Below are 27,058 nucleotides of genomic sequence, written 5' to 3' on the forward strand. Positions count from 1 at the left end.
AAACATTATTTGATCCCCTGCTGATTTTGTACATTTGCCCACTGAAAAAGAAATTATCAGTGTATAATCTTAATGGTAGGCTTATTTGAACAGTGAGAGACAGAATTACTAAAAAAGAAATCCTGAAAAACGCATGTAAAAACATTTCTAAATTGATTTGCATTTTAATGAGTTAACTAAGTATTTGACCCCTTCTCATTTAGAAAGACTTCTGGCTCCCAAGTGTCTGTTTATACAGGTGACGAGCTGAGATTTGGAGCACACTCTCTTAAAGGGAGTGCTCCTAATCTCAGCTTGTTACCTGTATAGAAGACACCTGTCCACAGACACCTGGAATTTGTTACTACTTTGTTACTTACTACTACTACTACTACTACTACTACTACTACTATCAAAACAGTTGTTAGTGACAGCTCTAAATTAATAGTTGGCAAAGCAGTTCATTATTAACAAGTCTGTTGGATGTGACAAACAAAATAAAAACAAAGATGGCAGAGGCGCTGGCTACAGCTGTGGAAAGTTGTGTATGTATTCTAAATGATGGTACATTAACAAATTCAAAGACAGTTTGCAGCAAAATGTGTAACGCTGAACTTGAGTACTACACTGGAGCCATAATGACAGAGCATCAAGAAGTCTCCGCATGATAAATTACTCTGAAACATGTGTGCCATTTTAGTTCAGTTTCATTGGCATTAGGTATTTTGGAGAATTTCTTCCCCCAAAATATTTCATATCGATTATAGCAATATGTGTGCACCCATTGCCTGATTTACACCAATTTTTCTCTCATTTGTGAGTCATTTGTTTTTCCCCATGGTGATGAATGACAAGTGGATTTTACATGGATGTTACTTTATTTTATACCCCAGTGGTCAGAAAGTCATTAATCTCATCCCTAGGCTATTAGCATCGAGGCATTTGTGCCTGGAACACCTTCCATTCAAATGTGGCTTTTAGGAATGGACCATATCATTCTATGGGGGCTAAAAGTAACTGTCACCTCTATTTATTTTGTAAATTAACGGAGTAGCATTTCTGACTTCTGAGCATGTAAACACTTCTGTTATATCAAATACAGCCTGAGCCATCCACTTCAATCTACCAGCCTACAAGACATTTTAATAAAGCAAGAACTGCCTTGTAATGCCATGAGTCAGTGCTAGCGAGACAGCTCAGCTGTGCTGTATGGTCACACAGCTGTCCCACAGCAATGTTACAACACAGCAATTGGTGCATGGGTCCACAAAGCAAACGGGGCAACGCCATAGGAGATGATTGGTCAACAGACTAAGCAGATTAAACCAAAGACTATCGCCGCAGGAATTTTTCATGGTTTTCTTATTGGCTAATGAAGGCCACGTTGGATGAACTGTTCCACCAGACCTTCTACGAATTTGGGAGGAAGTGTCTATGAATGAGATTATGGAAAGACAAAATACAGTTATTTAGGACTGAGATGTATTTTAAACAGTAGAATGTTAACAGATTACATGTTTACATGTAATAATATGGATCCTTATTGGTGCCAGTGATTTGGCAGCAATCTTTCTGAGAAAAATGTATTACTAAATTAAATAATTTCGTTGCAATGTCATTGCCTCGCAGTGGAGACCTAGGATCAAATCCTTTTTTGCTGATCTATACGAAGGGTTTTAGCATTTTGCAAATGGCAAATTATTATTAATGACTTTGTAACAGCAAGAAACTGTTGCCACTACAAAAACTGGTACCCTAGTTTGTTTCATTTTATAACTGTTAACTATAGCAATTATCAATAACGAGATAGCTTAAAAACCTGTGAGCCAACATAACACCTTTAGCCAACCCAATTACAAGAGAATCGGTATCTGACTACACACAAACTATAACCAACAGTGTTTTTGTACGGTTGATGACAGAAAATTTCTTACCGCACTGAAATCCAGCAGGTCGCTGAGCTCCTTGTCTGTTCCCACTGTAGCCATTCTCTGCTACTGTTCCTTTGGCTCTTGGAGTCTCAGCAACTGACTGTGGAGAGGAGAAATGCGTAACTATTAATACTAGGGCATGATCAATTAGGAATATTATGTTTCTGATGCCATTTTTATGGGCAGCAACACTGAGTACAGCAATCTGCTGACAGATTGTCTTTTTGAGGTGGAAATTTTTTTTTTATATCACCTATAAATATAAAAAACAATACAGTCATTAAGTTTAAACTCTTTGGTACAACTTAAAGTATAACGCCAGACCCCAAAACATAGACATATAATTTGAACTTAGCTAGTTAATAGAGCAAGCACTCAGACCATTTCCATGAGTTAGCCTAGCTAAAATTACATTGCCACAAATTATAGTGTAGTGGTTGCAGGGTGGAAAATAAATTAAATACTCTGCTCAGAAAAATACCCCAGAACAATCAACTGGCATGGTTATGTAAGGGGGGAAAAATGTCCACGGATAATCAAACAGTTGTCTACTAACAAGCAGAACAATCAATGCGGGCTCACAGAAAACACAAATGCAGTTTAAGAATCATACCTTTACTCCCTTTCCAGGTGCAAAGCACTTAGGATTTTACAGGAAATCCTGGTTTGACAAAAAGCTATTTTCTCATCAAGTTGGTCATAGACCAGAGAATGTAGATTACTAAGGCAACAACCAATTTGTTGGGGAGTAGTGGCAACAAATGTCCGAAGTTTCGTTTAAATATGTATGCATAGCATTGAATAACAAGCATTTCTTCTGAAGTACCAAATTCTCACATCAGCGAAAAACTGCCTTCTTTACAAGAGCTCATCCTATACTTGGAAACACAGTAACATTTAGTTTATGTAAACACTAGTTGTAATCATTCAAAGATACATTGCCGGACAAGAGCAATGTCTACCATATTGGCGAAGGAACACACAAAGTTTTCAGAGCAGTAGCAAAAATAATCAATACCTACAGTACATTTCTATGTATCTTTCTTATTCTCTCCCGTTTTGTCATAGACTTAATTTACAATTGATTAAAACAAAACGTTGGGAGGGAACATGGGACGGGACTGCCATATTTTTATGAAGTGGGTCCTGTAAAAAGCCTGGTAGCAGACCTTAACATGCTGTGTAGCTTAGTGACACACAGATATTAGGGGTGTAACGGTACGCAAAAGTCATGGTTTGGTACGTACCAGAGATTTTAAGACATTTCATTACAATTTCAGTACAGTGGAAAAAAGCATAAAACATAACATTTTAATTTATTATGAGGTTTTCCCAAACAGGAGACCTGAAGGATAGGGGAGGGTCCTCAAGATCTGGCTCGTCATTTCCATTCGCCATATTTATTTCCAAGGTAGCATAGCACTTCGGAAGACAAAGCGCCAAATGACCACATTTCCATGTCATAAAACAGATTTTTATCCAACTTAACACTTACGATCATTATGTTGGATATTCAGTTACAAGGTAATGGCTTTATACAGTGGTAGTCGTGGACACAATTAACCTATGTTTGTATCTTGTGTGGTAGGGATGGGCACGGTTAGTAGAATATTCGAATACCCGAAAGTATTTAGTATTCAAATATTTGTGTGTATTAAATTAACACTAATTTTTTCAAGATGTATTTTTTTGGCTGAAATAAATTGAATTGAATGTTATTTTTTTTTAATACTTTTAAAATTCCAATCTAAAATGTGTACATATTATAATATGACATTTAAAAAATTTAAAAAGTATAATATGCGCTCCATCACACTTGTTTGTTGTTTACGTTCCTCAATCGAAGCGGTAGTAGTGTGGTCGGGCCCAGTCAGTCAGAATGACGCAATATGTACTTCTTAGCCTACTGATATCAAGTGGATGAAAGTCAACTAATTCAAGAGAAGATGGAATATATTTACTGAATTAATGTTACCTCCGGAAAAAATATTTGGCCACAAAACTCTCTGTAAAGTTCACTTGTGGAATCGAAAGGCGGTTGAGAGTGCAAAAAACAGTGAATTAAGCAAATATCTGGCTAGCTTCGCTACTTAGCTTCTCTAGACTCTTCCATCCAATAATCTCAATGTTGTGTGTTGATTAATATTGTCTTCTAGGTCTGTAGTTTTGCGTGTCCACCACACAGTTACCCCCATACACACAGTCGCTTTTTTGTCACACGAACGGTCATTGAGCCGATGTTACATGAGAACAAAACCCTGTCCTTTGTGCGTTATGTAGTAGCGCTCATGTGGTATCGGTAGTTTAAAAAAATATATATTTCGGTTAACCGAATACTATTCAAATAACAACACATACTATTCGGATAGTAAAGAAATGGTCTAATGCACATCCCTATTGTGTGGTAACATCAGCTCCGGAGTGCACCAAAAAAAGCCAGTTATCAGAATTCCCTTGTGAAAGGCTAACAGTGTAAGATCTTAAAATAACTTTGCAATTAATGTTGGCAATAAAAAAAGCTTTCTAATTATGCCCACCTGACTAACCAAGATGTAGATTTATAATGGCCTGCTTTTGGACATCATTAACCACAGTACTTTTATAATGGTGGGGAAGAAGGGTTGTTTTCCAAACAAGTGTGCTTTAATTCCTCAATGGCACAGCTGTGTCATTTTGTTATTTCGGAAAACACATTTTCCAAGAATGTTCTTACGTTACTGAATGTATCCAGACATTTGTTTCACATTTTTACTATAAACTATGGCGGTGAAAAGTACTAGGATGGCCAATTGCCATAAGGGGAATGTTTGGATTTAATCTTGAATCAGGTCTATGTTGTAACCTTCAGTTAGGCAATTTTTCCATGCCCTCAGAAAACCTCCCGTTTAATTGGTACTGTGGTGTGCATCCTTTTTATATTCCTTCGGTAAGAAACTTAAATGTTGCTGTATCCTTATAGGCCAATTACCGCCAGTGTGAGGGGTCAACTTAATAGTTATCTAGCAGGTAATCATTTTGTTGTGAATTCCATACTGTAAATAGATCACCTGGGCCACTTTTCAACAATAAACAGATTATGTGACTGGGGGCTACCGGTAAACTTCATAATGACAAATGACAGGGGAAATAAAGAACACAATCTGCTTTATCTCCTTGCAAATTACAAGTATTTAAGAGGTAGCTACAAATTTTCAAGTAAATATTAACTGTGAATAAATAAATAAAAACAAATACCTTAGTATACCATCCAAGCGACACCACCATCTAAATAAGCTAATGAACAACTTAGGGCATTGATATCAGAGATGTGGTTTTGGTTAAATTGATTAAAAGATGTCAGATATGTTGAGCGATCGCGCCCTCTCCTGAATCAGTGTTGGTCCAACACCCCAGTGAAGACAACCTGGCCCAGGGCTGCAAACAAGCTCAGCTGGACAAGGCACACTTGCCCCAAATCAGACCTTGTCAGGGGGATGATTTAAAGGCCCCGGAAAAGCAGCTATGGGCAGGAGAGGAAGCAGAGGATGAAAAAGCAATGAACAGGGTGACGTCATAACTCAGAGCCCTGGGTGCTGCTCTGGCCCAGCAAGTCAGATGCCAGAACCAAGGAAGGTACCTGCCATTCCCTCCCGAACCACCACCCTGAGGCCACATAGGGAGAGAAGCCTTTGGGAATGCAAGGTAGCTTATGTATTTCCCCAATAAAACATATAACTCCAGTAATTTGTCTGTTTCCTGTTTCTTTTGACCATTAAACATATCAATTGAGCAAGAGTAGGCTACGATTGATGATGAGGTCACCTTCCTAGGTCAGTAGCATCCGAAACACTTCCCAGGCAGAGAGCAGAACACATTGAGGTGCAAAGGTCGAAGGGCCACATGCAAAAATCTTTTTGAGCCCCAAAATGAAAGGATCAACTTGTCACTGGGGATGCCAACATTTTTGCCATCCCATGAATAAGGAATTTCCTTAAAGCGCACCATCTCTCCACAAAGCCTAGCAATATATGCCCAGGAAGCTGACTATGTTTATTAAGTCTGAGTTGATCATTATGGGGAGTACTGGTTATTGTCCTTTGCGTTCTACTGTTTATTTACACAACTTAAGGTTTCCATAATTGATTTCCCTCATTAGTTTCCTCTATTGTAGGGCCCTCGAGCCCTTTGTGTCCCCACCTATCCATGTATGGAAAAAACAACAGAGCAGCTCAACAATTCAGTTTCAGTCAAGACCAAGTCATGTGATTTTGTTTTTGTGTTGGGAACTGGTGAAATGCCCTTCGAATAAAACTTGAAGTTGAACACTTTCAGACAGCAAAGCTTTGAATTTCTGTGTATAAATGTATACATGCTAATGTAGAAGTGTTTAGAAAGTTACTTTTTGGACAAGAATGCAAAAATGTTTAAGAGATAATGTGCTTATGGTTGACCTATTTTGAATACAAAATCCCACCATCCAGATCTGCTTCACTGGAAAATAACAATACAACAAAAAACATTACCTTTCGCATCATAAAAAGAGGGGGGCTAGAGGGGGGAGGAATAAAACTACCCCAGCATGAAGATAGGTGCGCAAACCTCTGGCCAATCATTGTATGCAAGCTTAAGCAATATACAACAACAAAAAAATACTTAGAATACAAAAGCTACAGGAAGGATTTCCGGCGCGAACTTCCGAAAAGCCTACTGTCGAAGCACCACCCCACCAAAACAAAAATTGACACAAACCATGGAAAAATGGAGACCATGCAACCACTTTCAAGTAGAAGTATGAATTCACCCTAACAATTTAATTTCTATTATGCAAATGAGCCCGCTGTGTTCATCATATTGTGTCAACCAATCATGATCCCACCACAAAAACATGAGCTCCAAAGCACCGTCTAAGCTTTGTCAAACTTATCTTGCCCCGATGACCACCAGAGGTTCTTAGGGCTGACCTGAACATTTTATATATTCTCTAGGGCAAAAAACTGTGTAACACAGTACATTGTTTTTGGAAAATGTCTATCTTTCACGTTGGTTATTAGTTAAGAGAACAATAAAGAAACACAAAATGGGTCCATTATCATTTCTCTAACTTTAATGGGGTTAAGGTAAATGTCCGAGAGTTCTGTGTTTTAGCATCACCTGCAACTGGGCAAATTTCTAGAACTTCTTGTATTTTTAACTGGTAATTCTGAAAACATTCTCATGTTCAGAAATTACCTAAGAGCACATAGGGTTAACGGATTTGCTCAGTGAGGGAACTACAACTTGTATTCAGCTTGCTAACTCAGAAATCAAATCAAGCACTTGTTTCCATAAATCGAGACAAGCTGACAACATTAAGCTACAACATATGAGAAAGTCAAGAGTTAATTATTTAAAATACTTTCTGAAACACGAAAACTCTGTTAGAATGTTACATATTTATATACAGTACCAGTCAAAAGTTTGGACACCTACTTTTTAAGGGTATTTTTATTTTTGCTACTTTCCACATTGCAGAATAATAGTGAACACAGGAAAAACTATTAAATAATATGGAATCATAGTTCAACCAATCAAAATACATATATTGTAGGTATTACTCAAAGTAGCCACCCTTGGTCGTGACAGCTTTGCACACTTTGCCTTCTCACAACCAGTGCTTTTATCTCCAAGAACTCACTGATCACTTCTTCAAACATGTTTATAGAACGGTGTTCAGATTTAAAGGGATGAGCTCAATAATGGAATCAATTTTAAATATGTATTGGTCACATACACATTATGTCGCGGGAGCAAGAAAAGCTTGTCTATCAGCTCCTAAACAATGCAGTTGGTTTCATTTTCTTACTAACATCTAACAAATAAAAAACAAGATAATGTAAACTTCAGTACAAATGAAAAATTTTCTTTTTACAAAATGCCCAAATAAATCATAAGAGTATGTATACAGTATCAGTCAAAATAGCACCATGGAAACAATAAAAAATCTAATAGAAAAGTAAATAAGATAAAGGGAAAGTGACCAGTGTTCAATCTACATTAGAAAGCAGCATGGACGGAATGTGTCTATGAATGGAGCTGAGTTGTGTGTGTGTGTGTGTGTGTGTATTCAAATAGATTTTCTATAAATGTTCATTTGAAGGTATTAAATATTGCTAAGTAAGTTTTACAAAAGATATTTAAATGACAGTGACAATCTGGATATGTTTCATGTACATCAGTAGTATGAGCACACAGACATGCATTGATGCAATTGAAAAGGAATGCATTATGATGGTGGTGGCTGAAACAATACAATTGCAGCAGACGTTCAACAGTTGCCTGACAGTACTCAAGAAACGCATTCGTTGCGGTCAAAAGAAGGAACCCTGCTTCCACCCTGAAATCGAAGCTCCATACCCCCCCCCCCCCCCCCCCAACACACATACACACAGATCTCCCTCCTGCCCCAAATCTACCGTATTTCCAGAACGTAAATAGTTTTACGAATTGTGACGAAATCCTCAAACTGCATGCATAGCAATAATCAAAGCATTGTGTCAACTGAGACTATTCCTTCAAAATTATTGTTTAGTTCGTGTGTTGGGATGGGTGAGAAACCTGTTGTGAACTAGCTGTCGAATACACGACTTCTCCACTAGTCTATTGCTCTAACACAAAGAGAGTGGCAAAGTTTGTGATGAAGGCTAGAACAATAGCGTAAGAGTCGCTCTCCTGGCGTATCATATTTAATGGCCTGATGTAAAAACAGCCACAATATTTAAACCTGTTACCTATGTAAAGCATTTGCACGGCAAAGGGAGTTCAACGCGAGAAAAACAGGGGAAAGGAATTTCCTGACAAATGTAAAATAAGCAGAGGAAAATGTTGAGGACATTTCACGCAATTAAGATTTTGATGTATTTTATGATACAGGAGATGTAAAACATTCAAACAGCCCCAAAAAAACGGAGACAAAAATAGAAACCCTTTTCGGTGCAACTTTCCGCTATACCACGAAGTTTTCCTCTAAATATTTATCAAAAATGCGAACCGTCTAAAACAACATTTAGTTTGTTATTCAAGAAAAAACGAATACTTAGAAATGCCAGTAGCATCACTGAGATAGTTAATCGGATCGAAATGGCATGTGAGATTACTTTTAAACTTGACAATGCTGTCCTTAATGAACAAAGAAGTATTTTCCCACAAGGCAGCAATACTACTACACGCTCGCTCCAATAGCCCAGGCCGGACAAAAACTGAAGACCCCGCTTTCTCCGGCCGTGCTCATACAACTCAAAATGATACTCTAAAGTTGCACAGTGCTCCAACAAATCATGCAGGATAATTTCACAATATAATTTCAAAAAATATACGGCATGTCGTGCGGTATATTTACCTTTCAGCAGACTATATTCAATTATGTGGCATCCAACAGGAAAAATGAACGGTTGGAGTAGAGAAAAACATAAAGTTGGGGATAGATTCCCCCTGCTCCGGACTGTAGATGAAGAACGAACGACGATATCGTTAATTCTCGATCAAACGCTTGGTTTGTTATACAGTCCACGTCATGAAAATGAAGGAATGTTAACGAATAGATTCATAACTCGTGTTGTATGTCAAGCGATTATTTTAGTTGCTACAATTGTAACCATTTCATCTTCCGAGTAGACATTTTAACAGCCTCCACATTGTCGATTCCAAAAGAGTATCCCTCCGCGGCGTACGAGGACGTTAAAACACCATGGTGTCCGATTTCAAACGCCCTACAACAAGACACTGACATTTCTGATAATCATACAGTAACACATTGATCTGGAGATTGACAAAAATATTGTAAAGCATTATTGTGAATGTCGTTGCATTAAAATGACATATTTTTTTAAGATCGCAAACCACGAGGACTACGTCAACCTGCGGAGGGAGACTGCGGAAACTGAACAGTTACAGACCAGAAACAGTGTGAGATGGAATGATAATACTGCAGACGCACAACCAATTGCATGCCACAGAAATCAGATTGACAGGAAAAATGTCCAAATAATATCCTCATTATTCGTTTGTCCGGCCTCAAATGTTACCCAGTCATGGATCGGCTATGGACAGCATAAATCAATTGGATGATGCAGCTATTGGTAAACGATATTGAACTTGAAAACTACAGACAAAAATATGCGTCCTCATTTAAGAACAACAATAAACAACGCATTGATTATTTTCAAAGAGGGCCAATGCAAGTCGACTACAACCAAACAACATTCATATTTGCTAGGGCCCACTTAGGGAGCGTTAGTGTAGAGGTTAGTGGAGTCCTAATCCATTCATGCTGTATGGACGTCAAGTGATCTATGGTTTAGCGTTATCCTGAAGTAAAATAGCATATGAAGCTGTAGGCACACAACATGCGTAAGTTAAGAATAATTAGGACTAACAATATTAACATTTAATTTTGCACAACATTATTTGAAGCAGCAGATTAGGGGTCATGATTGCTTCTGGGCTTATGTATATGCGTGTGTGCGCGCCCGGTTGCTAGTGGGTACACGTTAGTCAGTCCAAAGGCATTGTTGGACAAATGGTTCCACCTCAGTAGTGTTAAAGCATGTTTAAAGAGGGGGTATAAAAGTACAGGCTACAGAAGCATTTGGCTTTTACAGTGATCTTTTGTGGGAACAGCATGTGAGCTAAAAACTCTTTATGGAAGTATATAAATGTATCTGTCCTACAAAAGGTTAATCAGCTAAGAATAGTCCACTTTTTTTTATGCACAAAACCTGAAATTGAGACATACTTGAAGGAGCAAGGAGACCATATTACAGAAGAAATATGTAATTAATGATCCATTACACTGTGTATGAAAATATAATTTTACTCCATTTGGGATGAAGATCCATTTGTTTGACTAACAACATTGTAATTAACAACAACATTACATTCAATCTTTTATTCTCAGGCTTCAGACCCCTATATTTGTATGATTTGTATAGTTACAACCTGTGTCACTACAGTAAGCCTTCTAATACCCCTGGTTGGAATCCAAACCTCCTGTCATCATTATCGGTGTCCATCAGTAAGCTAATAGAAGAAACTACACATTAAGATGATTATAGCATATCAACCATAGTGGCAAAGAGTCCACAATGAATTGTCTGAAATGGTTTCATCAGTTGGGAGGGGTTCAGGCACTGAGTACCAGCTGGGTTTGACATGAAGTCTGTATAGTACGTAGGGGTGTGTGTGAGTGTTTGTGTATGTTTGTTTCCTGTCTATGTGTACATGTAGGACCTAAAGTCCCAACAAATATAATAAAGCCAGACAAATTGGTCCACAATATTTTTGGGCAGGTCCCCACTTTGGAAAATGCTACTTCTAAGTTTAGGCAAATACCTTAATGCATTTCTTTAAAATGTGTGTCTCTTTTAGGTTTAGGTAATACTGGTTAACTTTACGATTAGGCTAGATTAAGTTAAGGCATAAATGTTGTTCTAGGTATAGAGTTTTAGGTTAGGTTTAGGGCTTGGAAATAGGGGAACATTTATTTCTGGGTCAGGGTTAGGTCCTCACAATGATAGAAAATCTAAAGTGTGTGTGTTCGTGCGTGTGTGAATCTGTGAGATAAGAAATGGTTAAGAGTGCGACTGGTTTTTCCCTTTGGTTTTGTAGAAGCAATTTCATCTTGTGATACAGACTCAGGACTCGGCACCTGGTTCTTGTGAAAATGATCTTTCGCTGGTTAAATAAACAAACACGCCATGAACTGCGATTGATGTGGGTGTTTGTGTGTCTGTTTTTTAAGGAGAATAAAATTATTCAGTGGTATTGAGTTGTGCTACATCTGCGTTGGCCTTTCTGAGAATACAGAGCCCACCACATGTGGGGCTTTACAGAACCAGGCTGATATGTTCACCTCACTTCCTGACCTGCTCTACCCCTCTTTACCTTCTATCTCATGCTGTTGTAATGGTTTCAATGTTGAATCGAAGTCGATGTTTTTGAGGATATACATTTGAATCTATGTTGTTTATTGGCCTTCCCTTTCAGTTATGTTTATGACAAAAGGTTATCATGTCCAATATTTACTAGGCTTTTGCACCTGTGGAAATGACTTAACACCTCAGTAAAAATGTGTAATGTAGTTTTAATGTAAGTAGAGCAATCTTTGCAGTGTAGCAACATTGTTTGGTAATGTGGTTTACCAAATACGCCTACGCAAAGGTACAAAAAGCTATTTTGAGCATGGAACCCCGTCCTCCTAACCTTAAAGCACCATCTCCACCCACGCTATCCTGGGCTCCCTCATTCTACAGTCGCACATCTTCCCTCTCTGGGCGGGTAGGCCCTGATCTGGCCACCCACGCATCAGGTACAGTGTGCACAACCTGGGGCTTCCTGTTATGACTATGGTTTCCTGTTTCCTGTAACAAACCAGCAACCTCCAAGAAGTGCAGATCTCGGACCAGTTCACTAAAATCACTGCTAGAATCAATTACTGTGAGACTCTGATCCAAGATCAGTGCCAAGGGGCGACTTGATTCTGAAGTATCTTGGTGACGATGTTTGGAAAGTGTTGTTGCAAGCGAACAACACACAGAGAGAATAAGATGGGTGGGGATGAAGGTTAAATAAGGAGAGCGAAATATTATGTGTGTGTGTGTGTGTGTGTGTGGGGGGGGGGTTTCAGAGAATCAGGGGTGCCAAGGGAGCACTGAAACAACAATAACAGCAGTATGTCTGCCCGTATGGGAAGTTACTGCTTGCCAAAAATATCAAAATAACATCCTTCATGCCCCACGACACATATGCTACCACTGCAAACTCCCTGCCAGGGTACCTTTTGCTCCATCCCTCGCCCTTTTCTCTTCTGCCTCGACGGGGGTCAAAAGCATCACCGTTAACCAGCATGCATCTCCCTTGCTCTCTGTGGCGGGTCTGGCTTTTACCATGTTATTTGTTTGTACGTTAATCACTGTTAAACAGCAACCACACCCTCATTCTGTGACAGAGACAACATTCTACCATCATAACAGACAAAAGCATTCATGTATTTTCCATCCATTCATCTCAGCATGCATTCATAGGCCTGTTCACTCACTCTCAAAAAGCACCAACATGACCCTTTATACCGTTTCTACAGAAAGTGAATAAAGGTGCAATACCTCTCTATTCCCTGTCCCTTTTCACTCGGTTTTAGTCTTTTTTTTTCCTCTCACCTTCCCCTCCCCCTTTCTTGCAGATTGGAATTCATTAGCAATCAAAGAGCCACTGACGAACGCAGGATCTTAATTACCCTCTCATTTGCATATTTGCATATTAATGACTGCAGACTTTGCTTTTCTCCTGCCGCAGTGGTTTAGTGCCCCCACCCCCCTTATAGTTGTAGAAACACCCCGACCACACAAATGTGCATACAAATACACAGACTTAAAAACCCACATGCACTGCTACAATCAGAGCTCTCTACACAACCTATCCTCCCCAATACACGCACTCATGCACCCACACACACACACACACGCATACACACACACACACACACACACGTGTAATAACATCCCTAAGCACATGTAGTGATGCTTTGCTGTGCAGAATTGGTCAACTTTACTGAAATGGCCTTTGAAGGGGAAAATCTGGAGGTGCAACACACATTTTGGATTTATACATTCATTATAATAATCCTAATGAATAAAATGTACAAATACCTCATGAGCTTGTCCCCAAGCAGAACTGTTTTACCCAAGCAGAACCTAAATATCAGCTTGTTTTACTCCAATGTTGGTAAAAAAAAATAAGAAAATATAAAACAACCACTATACACTTTCAAAACATGGTTAAAAATTATTTTCATATCATGGATAGTCAGACCTTACACAGCTCTATGCATGTAAAAAGTGGTTACATTTCTCCAACTCCATCCCTAAGCTATATATGGCCAATATACCACGACTAAGAGATGTTCTGAGGCATGTGGAGTGCCTGGACACTGTGCTTAACCGTGGTAAATTGGCAATATATCATAAACCTCAGAGATGCCTTACTGCTCTTATAAATATAAAATATAGCTATCAGACAATCAGCACTCAAACCACGTAAATTATATATAAAACAATATGTTCTGTCATACCCCAAACCACGGAACTGCATCAGAAGTCAAAATAAAAGATTGTTTAAGAACTCTGGTGCAAAACAATGTAAACATACTTAATAGCCTCAAAAACTCAATCACTCAAATGTATTTTATAAAGCCCCTTTTTACATCAGCAGTTGTCACAAAGTGCTTTTACAGACACCCAGTCTGAAACCCCAATGAGCAAGTAAGAGATATCACACAGTAGTTAGGAAAGTCTCCATAGCAGTAGGGGAAAAAAAGTAGGAAGAAACCTAGAGAGAAACCAGACCATGAGGGTGGCCAAAAATGGAGCAGATCATTTTATTTCATGGATTGTCAGTCCTTGCATCTATATCTTAGACTGTGCATTGAAAAAATCTGTAATCCCTGAGAAAAAAACTATTTCTCCACCAGCCTCATTGTGGCAGTCCCCGTGCCTTTCTGATTGGGAGTGACTGGGTTAAATGTGGAATCCAAATCCCAAGACACAGTGTGCAAACTGACACATAAAGTGGGGAGAACAAGCATTTGATACACTGCCAATTTTGCAGGTTTTCTACTTACAAAGCATGTTTTATCATAGGTACACTTCAACTGTGAGAGAGGGAATCTAAAACAAAAATCCAGAAAATCACGTTGTATGATCTTTAAATAATCAATTTGCATTTTATTGCATGACATAAGTATTTGATCACCTACCAACCAGTAAGAATTCCGGCTCTCACAGACCTGTTAGTTTTTCTTTTAGAAGCCCTCCTGTTCTCCACTCAATACCTCTATTAACTGCACCTGTTTGAACTCGTTACCTGTATAAAAGACACCTGTCCATGCACTCGAAACAGACTTCAACCTCTCCACAATGGCCAAGACCAGAGAGCTGTGTAAGGATATCAGGGATAAAATTGTAGACCTGCACAAGGCTGGGATGGGCTACAGGACAATTAGCAAGTAGCTTGGTGAGAAGGCAACAAATGTTGGCGCAATTATTAGAAAATGGAAGAAGTTCAAGATGACGGTCAAGATCTTGGCCAACAACCTCCTTCCCTCAGTAAGAGCATTGAAGATGGGTCGTGACTGGGTCTTCCAGCATGACAACGACCCGAAACACACAGCCAGGGCAACTAAGGAGTGGCTCCGTAAGAAGCATCTCAAGGTCCTGGAGTGGCCTAGCCAGTCTCCAGACCTGAAGGATGGATGGAAGAGTGGAGCAAAATCCCTGCTGCAGTGTGTGCAAACCTGGTCAAGAACTACACGGAACGTATATCTGTAATTGCAAACAAAGGTTTATGTACCAGATAAAGATCTGCTTTTCTGATGTATCAAATACTTATGTCATGCAATAAAATGCTAATTAATTACTTAAAAATCATACAATTCGATTTTCTGGATTTTTTTTTTAGATTCTGTCACTCACAGTTGAAGAGTACCTATGATAAAAATTTGAGACTTCTACATGCTTTGTGGGTGGGAAAACCTGGAAAATCGGCAGTGTATCAAATACTTGTTCTCCCCACTGTACATACCCCCTTTCTAACTAATATAAGATGACCTCGGTGCACGAGGGCAAACTCTACCACGATTACATCTGACGATGCCTCTATACCTCTCCCTAGTGGTGTAACAATGACCCGTTCATTCTTTTCATTATATTTCTATATATTTAATCTTAAAAGATAAGCGGAAATTATGAGAGATCATTTTAGTCCAAACGGTAGATAGGTTAACTACATGTTAGGATTGTCGGTATATTGCATTTCAAAGTAATTCAATACCCACATAATAGTGAGAAATTATCACATTAGGCCTATATATGATTCTTAAGTAATTTGGGCATTCACATCCTATTACTGATCTTCCGTTTTCTGAATTCCTGGTGTACCCTTTTTGTTTTACTATGCAAATAGGGGGAAATGCATTTCAGGTAACTGTTGCCGAGTCCTGGGTGCATCCCGCAAAACAAAACGTTTTGCGAAACAAACAAAGAAACAGATTGTATTTGACAAAATGTTCTCTATTGTGTAAAGCATCTTGTTTAATACACTGGCATTAACATAGTTTCAAAACATTCGCCTATTTGTGGTTCTGTCTTTTAATTGTTTTATAATAATATGGCCCATTGCAGAGAATATTAGACCCCAGACTCTCTCATTAATAAATCGGTTAAGGCCCTAAATCCACATGCGTAACTGAGCTCAATTGCTATAACCACTGGCAACCCCCCAAACCTCTCCCAATGTAACCAATATTTTTTAGGGTCATTTTGCCCTCTGGTGGGCTTATAGTCAAAGACAAAGCCATTCATCTAGTTGAGAATGAGTAAGTGAAGTAAATGTATTCTTCATTCACCACAGCAAATCAACTGTGGCAATTTACTCCACACATTTTATATGTTTATTGTGGGGCCTACCCTTAGTATCAGTTATCCATGAAATGCACCTATCTTTAAATGTGGTCTAGTTTTTTTAATTGAGGGTTAAATACCTGGTGACCAACTGCCTCAGATTAGTCCCTTGACATGGCAATATGACGAACTAATCCGAGCTAACTTTGGTTGCACAAGTTTATCAAACGTTGCAGTTAGAAATTAAATGAAGCAGACACGACTTTCTAATTCTAAATTTTAGAAGCATGATTGTTGTACATAACATATTTATGTCTGAAAGTTCCAAGGTGTAAAATTGCACTAAAAGCTGCAGGTTTTTCATCATGTCCTGTCGGTAGCTTTAAGAACTTATTTTTTATAAATGAGGTGCCATATGCAATTCATGCCTGTAAGAAGTCCACTTGTAACCAATGTCTTTGCACAAATCCCCACTATAGTTTTACAGAAAGCAAAAATACTTTTCATTGTTTCATTGTGACAATACATCCTATTTATTGACAATGACTTATAAAGACAATGATTTGGAAGGTTTTTATGTCATACAAACCATCCCCATTTTGTTTTTAAAGAAAGCAGCTAAAGGAACCTGAACCCTCAAGGACACAGAAATGTTATTTTATGGTAGATAAATGTCAGTAATGCCTTGCTGTATACATGTTTATGTATATCAAAAGACACAGATAAACCTGACTCTGGTTAAAGTTGTGTTCATTCCTCAACAAAGGTCATCCATGCATCTGTCCTACAAATGAAGGGTGGATGAAAGGAGCCTGGCGAGGACAATCAGGGCAACTTCTCAAAAGTGTAAATAGTCTCCTTTCCTTTAACAAAAGCAAATGGCCAGTTCACAATCATCACTGCTGTATTTTAGTATCATCCATGTCCTTGACACAAACACTACACATACTCAATCATCTGCAATAAGTAAAAGATAAATGAATATAAGCTTCTTTTTTTTTTATGTAGAGACACATTTACATAATCATATGTATTGATTTCTACAAACATTTACCTACATCAACTCCTTATCGTGATTGTAATACCTAAGGCCTGGCAAAGAGACCAACGTCACACACTTTAGCTGTGGCTCAGGATGTTTTGGTTACTGTTCTCATATAGACTGAAACTTTATTGAAAAGCAAATGGAATAAGAAAAGCAAAATGATTATGAAAAACTGCTGTAGTGAGGACGTTGTGTATTCACATCCTGCCCAGTTTATAATGTCATGTGTCCTGACTTCCTGTCTGCCTTGTGTGTTTTTTGTATACAGGGTGCATACATCGGCATAACCTCTGAACAGGCTTCAAGTGCTACAACACTGAAAACAAGAAAAGCGGGCAGTTGGTAGATAGATATGTTAAAACACACACTTTTGGTGCCAATGATGCCACGCTACAGACTGAGCTCACAGAATCCCTATCTGGAGTGTGTATATGTACAGCTTCCTGCAACCAGGCCCATCTCACACCTTCTGTCAGCTCATCCAGGGGGGTGACATCGCACACCTTCTGTCAGCTCATCCAGGGGGGTGACATCTCACACCTTCTGTCAGCTCATCCAGGGGGGTGACATCTCACACCTTCTGTCAGCTCATCCAGGGGGGTGACATCTCACACCTTCTGTCAGCTCATCCAGTGGGATGACATCTCACACCTTCTGTCAGCTCATCCAGTGGGATGACATCTCACACCTTCTGTCAGCTCATCCAGGGGGATGACACTGTTGATAATGCAGACTATAACAGCCAAACAGCTCTAACAGTCTAACCCAGTGAGAGGTTGTTCCAAGAAATGCTGATTAAGGTCGTAACTGTCTTGTTTCTGGCATGTTAAAGGGAGGGAGTAACTGACATGACTGACTGGAGATTTTACAGCAAGGTTTGACAACTCCGATTCTGTAGGGCTAAGATACATCTGCTTTTATGAGTCTCCTTCTGATCAGAGACATATTGAGATCTGGGACTTCAGCTGCAGTGCCATTAATTACAAAGCACAAACAAAAACCCTCCAAAAATTGAAGCAGTCTCCCATACTCTACAGCCAATGAAGCCAGTTCATAACAGGGTCACCTGAGAAAGGTGGCTGACAAAGAAAGCGTGCTTGTTTTTGTGTGTGAGATGTTGTGTGTGCATAGAGGTTGCATGTCTGTGAGTGTGTGTGTGTGTGTGTGTTTAGTCTACAGTACGTGTGGGAGTGCTGGGCTGGTTCAGCCCCATGGTTTTACAAAGCCAGCCAGCAAAGTCCACCTCTTCTACTTCAGACCGCTTGATAAACGTGTGGTTCTGAAACAAACAAGAGATGTGGCTCATTAAAAAACACAATTAGTGACTAGAGCTAATCGTGTCCTGTGAAATATCCATCCTGTTTATTTGTCTGGTGAATATAAACAAAGTAATACCCTCACCATGAGCATCTTCAGGTCAGCCCGTTCTGCTGGGTTCTTGATGAGACTGAGGAAATACAAGAAAGTCTGGGGTATTCCACAAGAAAAGCTTTTACACAACCACCATACATTTTAAAAATCATTTTAGCAGACACTCCCATCCAGAGTAAGTCCAGAGTGACATACAAGTGTAATTAGATTGAAGTGCCTTGCTAAAGGGCACAACAACAGATGTTTTCACCTTGTCGGCTCTGGGATTACAATCAGGGACCTTTCGCTGACTAGCACAACCCTCTTGGTTTACCATCCTATCATCAGGCAATGCTTATCCTTACACCCATCCTATCCTTACAAGTCCAGTCAAACCTCTTCAGTCCCAGGACCCCAATGGGTGAATCAGCTTCTCGTTGAAACTAGGACAGAAGAGTTCTTGCCCATCCATTTGGAACTCATTTTTAAAGATTATATTAAAAAAATAATTGTAAGCTAATGCTGGCATGTTTTTTCTTGAAGTGTCTTGGTTGACATCTCTTTCATTGAGTAAAGAACACTTTCTATTATAGTGGTGTTGTTGTCCCACTTGGCTATATTAAGATAAAAACACTAACTTGATTTGGACATGAGAGTCTGCTAAATGACTAACATTTTCAAATTGTAAAATGACTCACCATCTAGTCACAAAGTCCTGGAAATCAGAGGTGAAGACTCCATGGGGCAGTTTGGGAGGAGGCTGGAACAAACAGAGGATCAGTATCAGAAAATAGCCCATTTATAAATCAAAACATGCACATAGCTTCGCACCAAACCTTCCCTTGGCAACGAGGTCGAAGCTATTCGCAGTAGCGCTCACCTCGTTGACAATGTAGTCCAGCAGCTCAAAGATGGCCATGGCAGGACCGTGTCCTGCAGGACAGACCAACCTTAGTGAGATCAATGTCAGTGGTTTTGGTATGGACCAGTTGCTGCGCGTGTGCGTGTTCTCTCACCGCTGGCAGGTCTGCCTCCGGGAGGCCGGGGCGGGGGGGACGTGCCGCTCTGTGCGTCTCCCTCGGCCCCGTCCAAGATGGGCCGTCCAAAGATGGCCTCCAGCTCCTTGGCGTCCGGAGGGGGGATGGGGTAGCGACCTATGGACAGCTCCACCAGAGACAGGCCCATGCTCCACACGTCAGACTGGACTGAGTAGTGGGTGCCCTGCAATCTCTCTGGCTGTTGGTGCACGGATTAGATAGAGGTTTAAGCGAGTGTGCACACCCGCCCGCACACCCCCGCACACACACACAGACACACACAAACACACACACAGACACACAGACACACAGACACACAGACACACAGACACACAGACACACAGATACACAGATACACAGATACACAGATACACAGATACACAGATACACACACAGATACACACACACAGATACACACACAGATACACACACACAGATACACACACACAGACACACACACAGACACACAAAGACACACACAGACACACACAGACACACACAGACACACACACACAGTGTACACACCGACATATAGGAGCGCGTTCCAACGAAGGAGTTGGCCATGGAGTCGATGAGCTGACCGCTCACGCCAAAATCACAGAGCTTGATCTCCCCGCGCGAGTTCACCAGGATGTTAGAGGGCTTGACGTCTGGAAGGGAAGGGGAGGGAAGTGAGCCTGGGGGGCCAGTTGCTTTCAACCAGCATTCAGACCCTCATCCGGAAGGCACAGAACCCCTAAGCACACAGCCAGAAAAACGCTGGAGTGGCTTTGGGACAAGCCTGTTAATGTCCTTGAGTGGCACAGCCAAAGCTCAGGCTCGAAACCAATTGATCATCTGTGGAGAGACCTCTGATGCTCCGCGTTCAATCTGACAGAGCTTGAGCGGACGTGCCAAAATCGAGTCATGCAGAGCCTCAAAGCTGTAATCACTGCTAATGGTGCTTCTACAATGTACTGAATATAGCGCCTCAATACTTACACCACCATTCAAAAGTTTGGGGTCACTTTGAAATGTCCTTGTTTTCCGTGAAAACATACATGACATGAGTTTGAATAGGAATTTATAGTCATTGACAAGGTTAGAAAGAATTCTTTTTAATTGAAATAATGATTGTGTCCTTCAAACTTAGCTTTCGTCAAAGAATCCTCCATTTGCAGTAATTACAGCCTTGCAGAGCTTTGTACATCCTAGTTGTCAGTTTGTTGATGTAATCTGCAGATTTCACCCCATGCTTCCTGGAGGTTTCTTTAGAAAACAAGGCCATTTATAAGGGACTCCAAACTTGTGAACGGTAGTGTACATATATTGTATATTTCAGACTGCAATTCTCAAACAATTGACACAAATTACTAAAAACATTTTTCGATTTGTCATGTGAATTGATGGTAGAGATTGATGGCAACAAAACCAGATGTAATCACTTATAAATCTGTAGTTGCTTTATAGACTATCAATAACATTTTAAGTTACTATTTACTAACAGTAACCTTAATTCAATCCCTAACATTAACTCTTTCCCTAACACATATTGGAAACCAAGCCCTAAGCTTAGCAAGAATCGACTGTTTTGGCTATATCTTAGCTTGTTGTTAGCATGAATATCTGTCGAGCATCTACAGATGGTTATCTTCACTATCCAAATCAAGTGTAAGCCTAAGCTACTACTATAATGTAATTATACAGTTTGGAAATAAAACTGCATGACATAAATTGACTTGTACCTCTGTGCATGATCTGATGTTTTTCCCGTAGATAGGCTAACCCTCTTAAAACCTTAGGAAACAAGGAGAACAAGATTCAGGGTTTGACTTGTTAAAATAACTTTGGAAAACTAGACAACACTCTTACAGGAAACATGTACTCAAGCTATCTTCATTCTGATTGGTTGATACTCACTGCGATGCTGACTTTCCCCAGGATCTCCTCAGGGATCCTCCGGGCTTCCTTCAGCACCTGGTCCAGGGAGCCCCCGTCCTGTAGGAAGAGAGTAGAGGATTGCTACTCATAACCACCACAACAGATTAAAGTAGGGCAAGATCTGAGTCAAGCAGCACTGCAACTTCATTGCTCCCCGCTCACAGAAAACCATTCCTTTGCACTCCCTTCCTCCATTCTCTCCTCTCCCACCTCCCTTCCTCCATTCTCTCCTCTCCCACCTCCCTTCCTCCATTCTCTCCTCTCCCACCTCCCTTCCTCCATTCTCTCCCCTTCCACCTCCCTTCCTCCATTCTCTCCCCTTCCACCTCCCTTCCTCCATTCTCTCCTCTCCCAACTCCCTTCCTCCATTCTCTCCTCTCCCAACTCCCTTCCTCCATTCTCTCCTCTCCCACCTCCCTTCCTCCCTACTCTCCTCTCCCCTCGCTAGCTGTCTCCTCCCACCTCCCTTCCTCCATTCTCTCCTCTCCCCTCGCGAGCTGTCTCCTCCCAACTCCCTTCCTCCATTCTCTCCCCTCCCACCTCCCTTCCTCCCTACTCTCCTCTCCCCTCGCAAGCTGTCTCCTCCCACCTCCCTTCTCTCCTCTCCCCTCGCGAGCTGTCTCCTCCCAACTCCCACCATTTCCTCCCCTCACCATGTGTTCCATGCAGATGCTGATTTCTCCATCGCTGTAGAAGGCGCCATAGAAACTAACGATGTAGGGAGAGTTACACTCATGTAGCAACTGAGGAAAAAAGACGTGGGGGGGGGGGGGTGGATTAATACCTTATTCAAACATATCACAGAATTATTGACACGTTGAGATATACAGTGAGTAGCCCTACAAGAGGTTTTTCTCACTGGCAAAATGATGGTCATAATGTGACTATATATTTCAGACCGGGTTTTATTTGAATGTTACCTCATATTAGCAAGGCACTTTTCATTAATCAGAGGCTCTTGGTTGCAAAGCTCTTTGTGAGTGTGGACAGATATCAACTTGAAATGCCCTCCAACAGGCAATTACCTCTAGTAAAAATGTCAGTGTGAACTCCAATGTTGTGACTTCACCAGCCATTCAACTGGATATTGTTGGTGTGGATTTACCAATATTAATGACATCTACAATACGACAGTTTAACTGGCAGGATTAATTCTGCAAGCTCAACATAATAAAAACATGTTTAGCCTACATGATTTAGCTGAGAAGAATCTCTCAACAATCTCTCTTTTTGTGATTTTCCTGGCTTCACCTGACAGAGTGTCTGTCTTAACTGAAATGTTGTTCCGTTAACTTAAATAAGCTTGCTTTGGTTAGCATGCTAACTAGGAACTACATCAGTACTCTACTTGTTATTTCTCTGCTAAATGAGGTTACCAACTAAAAAGATCCCACCCCTAATTTGTGAAAATGTATTGGTAATCTCCATCAATCTCCACAGGTGAATTGGCATCTCAGATAGAAGTTAGGTCATAAAAGGACCAGGTGGACGACTAATAGTGAGTGCTACATTTCTCTGAACTTCAAATTGAATCACTCCAAAAGCAGAACCTGTAGCTCTCTGATGATCTGGTTCCTGATGGCTGGTTTGATCTCCAGATGGATCAGCTAAAGAGAAGAGGGAGGGATGAATACAATATATACAGCAAAAATCTGTTTTGTTAACATTAATGTACTATGTTGGTTTTTATATTTTAAAATGGACATGTCATTGTTTTGTTATTGACACAGAAATCCTGTATGCCTAGTCTGAAATCAACCTCAACACCCTTCTCCTAAATGCATCAAAAAGGATTGGACAGGTGTAAGCAGTAATATAATCAAAACCACTGGTTGGCCACGTGGACTCCCACTCAATATGCTGACACCCCACAATCCTTCCAATCTGAGGACTTCAGACTGGCAATGGATCCCACATCACTCACCTTTCGGGCCATGACCAGGCCTGAGGGTTTGTGGCAAACTTTGTTGACAACACCACCATTGCCTGCGCCCAGCTCACAGATGCGGTAGAAGTCGTCGTCTTTCAGCTCACCCACTTTGGCCTTCTGGGTAAGGAAAGCCTCTAGACGTTTTTTCTGCTGCTCATCCAGATCCAACTCTTCCAGCTTCTTCTGTAAAGCCTCCAGATTAGCCCTGAGAGAAGGATTCAGGGATGAATTAGCTCATGGTTTAAGCAGCGGTCTCAATGACAGCACTTTATTAAAATTGAAATACATAGGTGCATGCAAATATGTGTACGACCAATTAAATTGTTGAGGTAGAGCTCCAACTATTTCTAGTGCTGACAATTAACCATAACAATTATGGACAATAACATTGAGCAGAAAATATAGTCCTGTTCTGTAGAACAGCTTAAACTGGGATGAAAGTTCACCCTTCAGCATGACAACAAATCAAAGCACCCAGCCAAAGCTACAGTGGAGGGGCTAACAGGAAAATACCAGGAAAATGTGCTTTAGTGAACCAGCCAGAGCCCAGAGCCCTTAAACCCAATCAAAAATCTATGTCATGACGAAGATTGCTGTCCACTGACCCAGCGCGAAGAACTTTACAGAGCATGAACAGTGTTGTATGGAAAAGGTCAAATATTGCAAAACCAAAGCGTGCTAAGTTGAGAGAGACCTACATTATACTGACAAAGGTGTTTCAACAATGTATTAATACAGGGGGCCTGTGAGTAATGATACTCCATTTATATATTATTAATACACACATTTCATAGCCTGAAAAAAATCCCCTTTAAATTGTGGAGTACGTTGTTTAGATGAGTGGGAGGGGAAATCGTCATTCAAATGCATGAAACGTTGAGGCATTAACACAACAAAAGTGGGTCTAAAGCTTCCAATAGGCACTGTATACAGTGTTTACATATTTGAATTGTGGTACTTTCAACAGCACAAACAACCAGATTTTTCCTCTAACCTGGTTGTAATTTATTGCCACTTGCCAAAACAACCATGTTTTTTCTGAGTGTGCAGTTTATAAAGTTGCTCGTGTTCACAATCAGAGTTGGGTCACCAAATTACAGTGGGTTCCACTAATTGTTAACATAGCCTGGGCAATTCACTCTACCTCTGACTTTGCTCTTTTCGTCTCTCACATTCCATTTACAGCAATCTGAGTCTTTGACCACTGAACATGATGGCACTGTATGTCCATAGTTAAAATTTGGTAAGACCAAATATTTTTCAAGTTTGCATATAATACTACAGTACAGTAAAGAAAAGAAAATAAGATAGTTTAAGTTAGTATAATAACTTGCTGTTCTGCAGTAGAGATTACAATAGTGCAATGTGTTCATCAAGGGGGAAATCTGTCACTCTATAGTTATTTCCTATGTATGAAACAGTAGCTCGCTGGCTAAGTATTTACACTTACTCTGAAGCCGCAACGATGGTCGTGGAAGTGGACAGTCCCCCCTCACAACCGGTGGAAGGGATGATTATTGGACCCGGTCTTCTTTTGGGAGCCATGTTTTGTTTTGCAGAATACTTCCCAGCAAGATGCAGCAGGTCTCCTAAAACAACTCTTGATCCCAACTTGCGGTGTATCCAGAGGAGTGACTGAATGCAGTTGGACAATCAAACAATCCTCACAAAATACACCTGGCTGCCTAGCGAGCTGTCAAATTAGCCTGGGCATCTATCAAATAAACACAGGGATAACTAGGCTAACGTTAACTAGCCAATCTAACCTGTCTGTATTCTGGTCTACAACAGTTAGCTAGTCAGCTAACAAACGTAAAATGGTTGGATGAATTGTCTAGCTAACAACATTATTTTACAGTCGCCGGAGGCAATAGATAGTAATCAACTGGCTAGCACAAATACTTACTGTACATAGCTAAAGATCAGGCAAACTCTATGTTAAATAAGCATTAACCTTACCTAAGACACGTAGCTAGCTAACTATGTTATTTTGAATCACATTCCTTGAAAGTCATTGGTAAAGAGTGAAACAAGAGCTAGCTACACAAGGTATTTGGCCCACAGCCATCACATTTCAAACCACTGCCTGTAAGCTAGTTATTCATGCTAACTAAGCTAGCGAGGTAGCTGGCTAATTAACAAACCCTACTGTTCCCCTCGTGTTGCACTTCGTCAAAAAGGCCTGGCACTGGCATTCAGAAGTATCCTGAGATGTTCCTGTTAGGGGTGGACCGGGTGCTCCCTCTGAACACAACGTCCCCGGATAGGAGTGGGAATAGCGGCTTAGCTTGGCCCACTACGCGGTGGTATCAGAGGCTTTGATCCACGAAGATGTCAAACAAATTATCGCGAGAGATGTTGTCTGAAACGAGGTTTTGGAACACCTGAGGCAATAGCATCCAGCGGTGAACAGTCCTTGCTCAAAACAGTCCCACACGGTCCCTCACCACCTACTGGTCACATCTTTATGTGAATATACTACATCTCTCAGGGCATAGTGCATCGCTCTAGAGGAGCCTTGTTTTTTTTTTTAAACAGTTATACTTGAACAGTTTAAGTTAAGGGGCACAAAACCATTGTTCAGATGTTTAGGTTATCCTAACTTCAAATTCATTCAACTGAAGCTGAGTCAGTTTGCAAACAACAAAATCTAGAGGTGTAAAGCAGATCTAAACACACCAAGAGCAATGTTGAATATGAATATAGATAGTTAAAAACCTTCAATTACCGAAATATTATACTTTTGGATTATTGATAAGTGATCTCCTTTGATTACAATAATCCTGCAGAGACATGAGTCTTATGGCAATATTGGAAGATTCGCCTAGTTCAACCAGAACCAACCCATGCTTTTCTCTTCAAGATCATTCAGTATTATTTCCTTTTACATCAACAGTTGTCACAAAGGGCTCATGCAGATACCCAGCCTTAAGCTCTAAACAGAAAGCAACAACAAGGAATCAATACATAGTGGCTAGTAAAAATACAGGTGGGCTGTGTCCAGAGTGTTTAGGCAGAACAGCCTGCTGTTCCAGACCATGATGCACTGGGGAAGGAAGGAGTGCACCTGTTCAACTTGGACTGAGTTACTCTGTTGAGTCTGCCTGAGGAGTGAAGCTGAAACTTCTTGGGGAGTACATAGGAAGGGTCTGGGATTATAAAACGTTTCTATCACATGTTCACACTTCTTACCTTCATTGATGCCTGGACCAAGCGATAACTGACCATTTCACAATGCCATAGAATACAATGTTGTCTATGAAAGAATAGGAGCATGTCCTCTCTGGTCCAAAAAAAATCCTGGAAAACAATTAACTATTTTAGATCCTACAGAATTTCCATAAGAGGACCTGTGGATCTGAGTAATCTACACACAAAATGTAGTTCATTATTGTAGTCAGTACAGTTTGGTGAATCAGGATTTCTCCCATTACATCAACTGGGAGGAGTTGTACTGCTGT

At 40.3% G+C, this 27,058-nt stretch overlaps 2 protein-coding genes across 5 annotated transcripts in view; both read right to left on the minus strand.

Annotated features, from left to right (window-relative positions):
* tcf3a (transcription factor 3a) overlaps positions 1-9,787 on the minus strand; it is a 36,674-nt gene extending 26,887 nt beyond the window's left edge. For all 3 annotated transcript variants that reach the window (XM_010887722.3, XM_010887710.3, XM_010887718.3), the window contains exons 1-2: positions 9,265-9,787; positions 1,914-2,010 (exon numbers count right to left, since the gene is read on the minus strand). In XM_010887722.3, the coding sequence (XP_010886024.1) occupies positions 1,914-1,967 (54 nt within the window). In that variant the 5' untranslated portion in view covers positions 1,968-2,010; positions 9,265-9,787. The remainder of the gene's footprint in view (positions 1-1,913; positions 2,011-9,264) is intronic.
* Positions 9,788-16,874: 7,087 nt separating this feature from the next.
* map2k2b (mitogen-activated protein kinase kinase 2b) lies at positions 16,875-25,957 on the minus strand. Of its 2 annotated transcripts, none has more exons than XR_003781204.2 (13): positions 25,048-25,957; positions 23,592-23,802; positions 23,218-23,274; positions 22,321-22,410; positions 21,647-21,724; positions 21,472-21,523; positions 20,273-20,397; positions 19,727-19,946; positions 19,591-19,643; positions 19,409-19,470; positions 18,762-18,807; positions 17,938-18,639; positions 16,875-17,863 (listed from the first exon to the last, which is right to left on the minus strand). XR_003781204.2 is itself a non-coding variant. In XM_013133298.4 (13 exons), the coding sequence occupies exons 2-13, from the start codon at positions 25,140-25,142 to the stop codon at positions 18,529-18,531; spliced, it is 1,200 nt and encodes a 399-aa protein (XP_012988752.1). In that variant the 5' UTR covers positions 25,143-25,232; positions 25,747-25,957; the 3' UTR covers positions 16,875-18,528. The 2 variants fall into 2 exon arrangements, 1 of the variants encoding a protein (XP_012988752.1); XM_013133298.4 differs by having other exon boundaries at positions 16,875-18,639; positions 25,048-25,232; positions 25,747-25,957.
* Positions 25,958-27,058: the final 1,101 nt, after the last annotated feature.

Source organism: Esox lucius, chromosome 3 (genome assembly GCF_011004845.1).
Source record: "Esox lucius isolate fEsoLuc1 chromosome 3, fEsoLuc1.pri, whole genome shotgun sequence".
Lineage (NCBI taxonomy): Eukaryota > Metazoa > Chordata > Actinopteri > Esociformes > Esocidae > Esox > Esox lucius.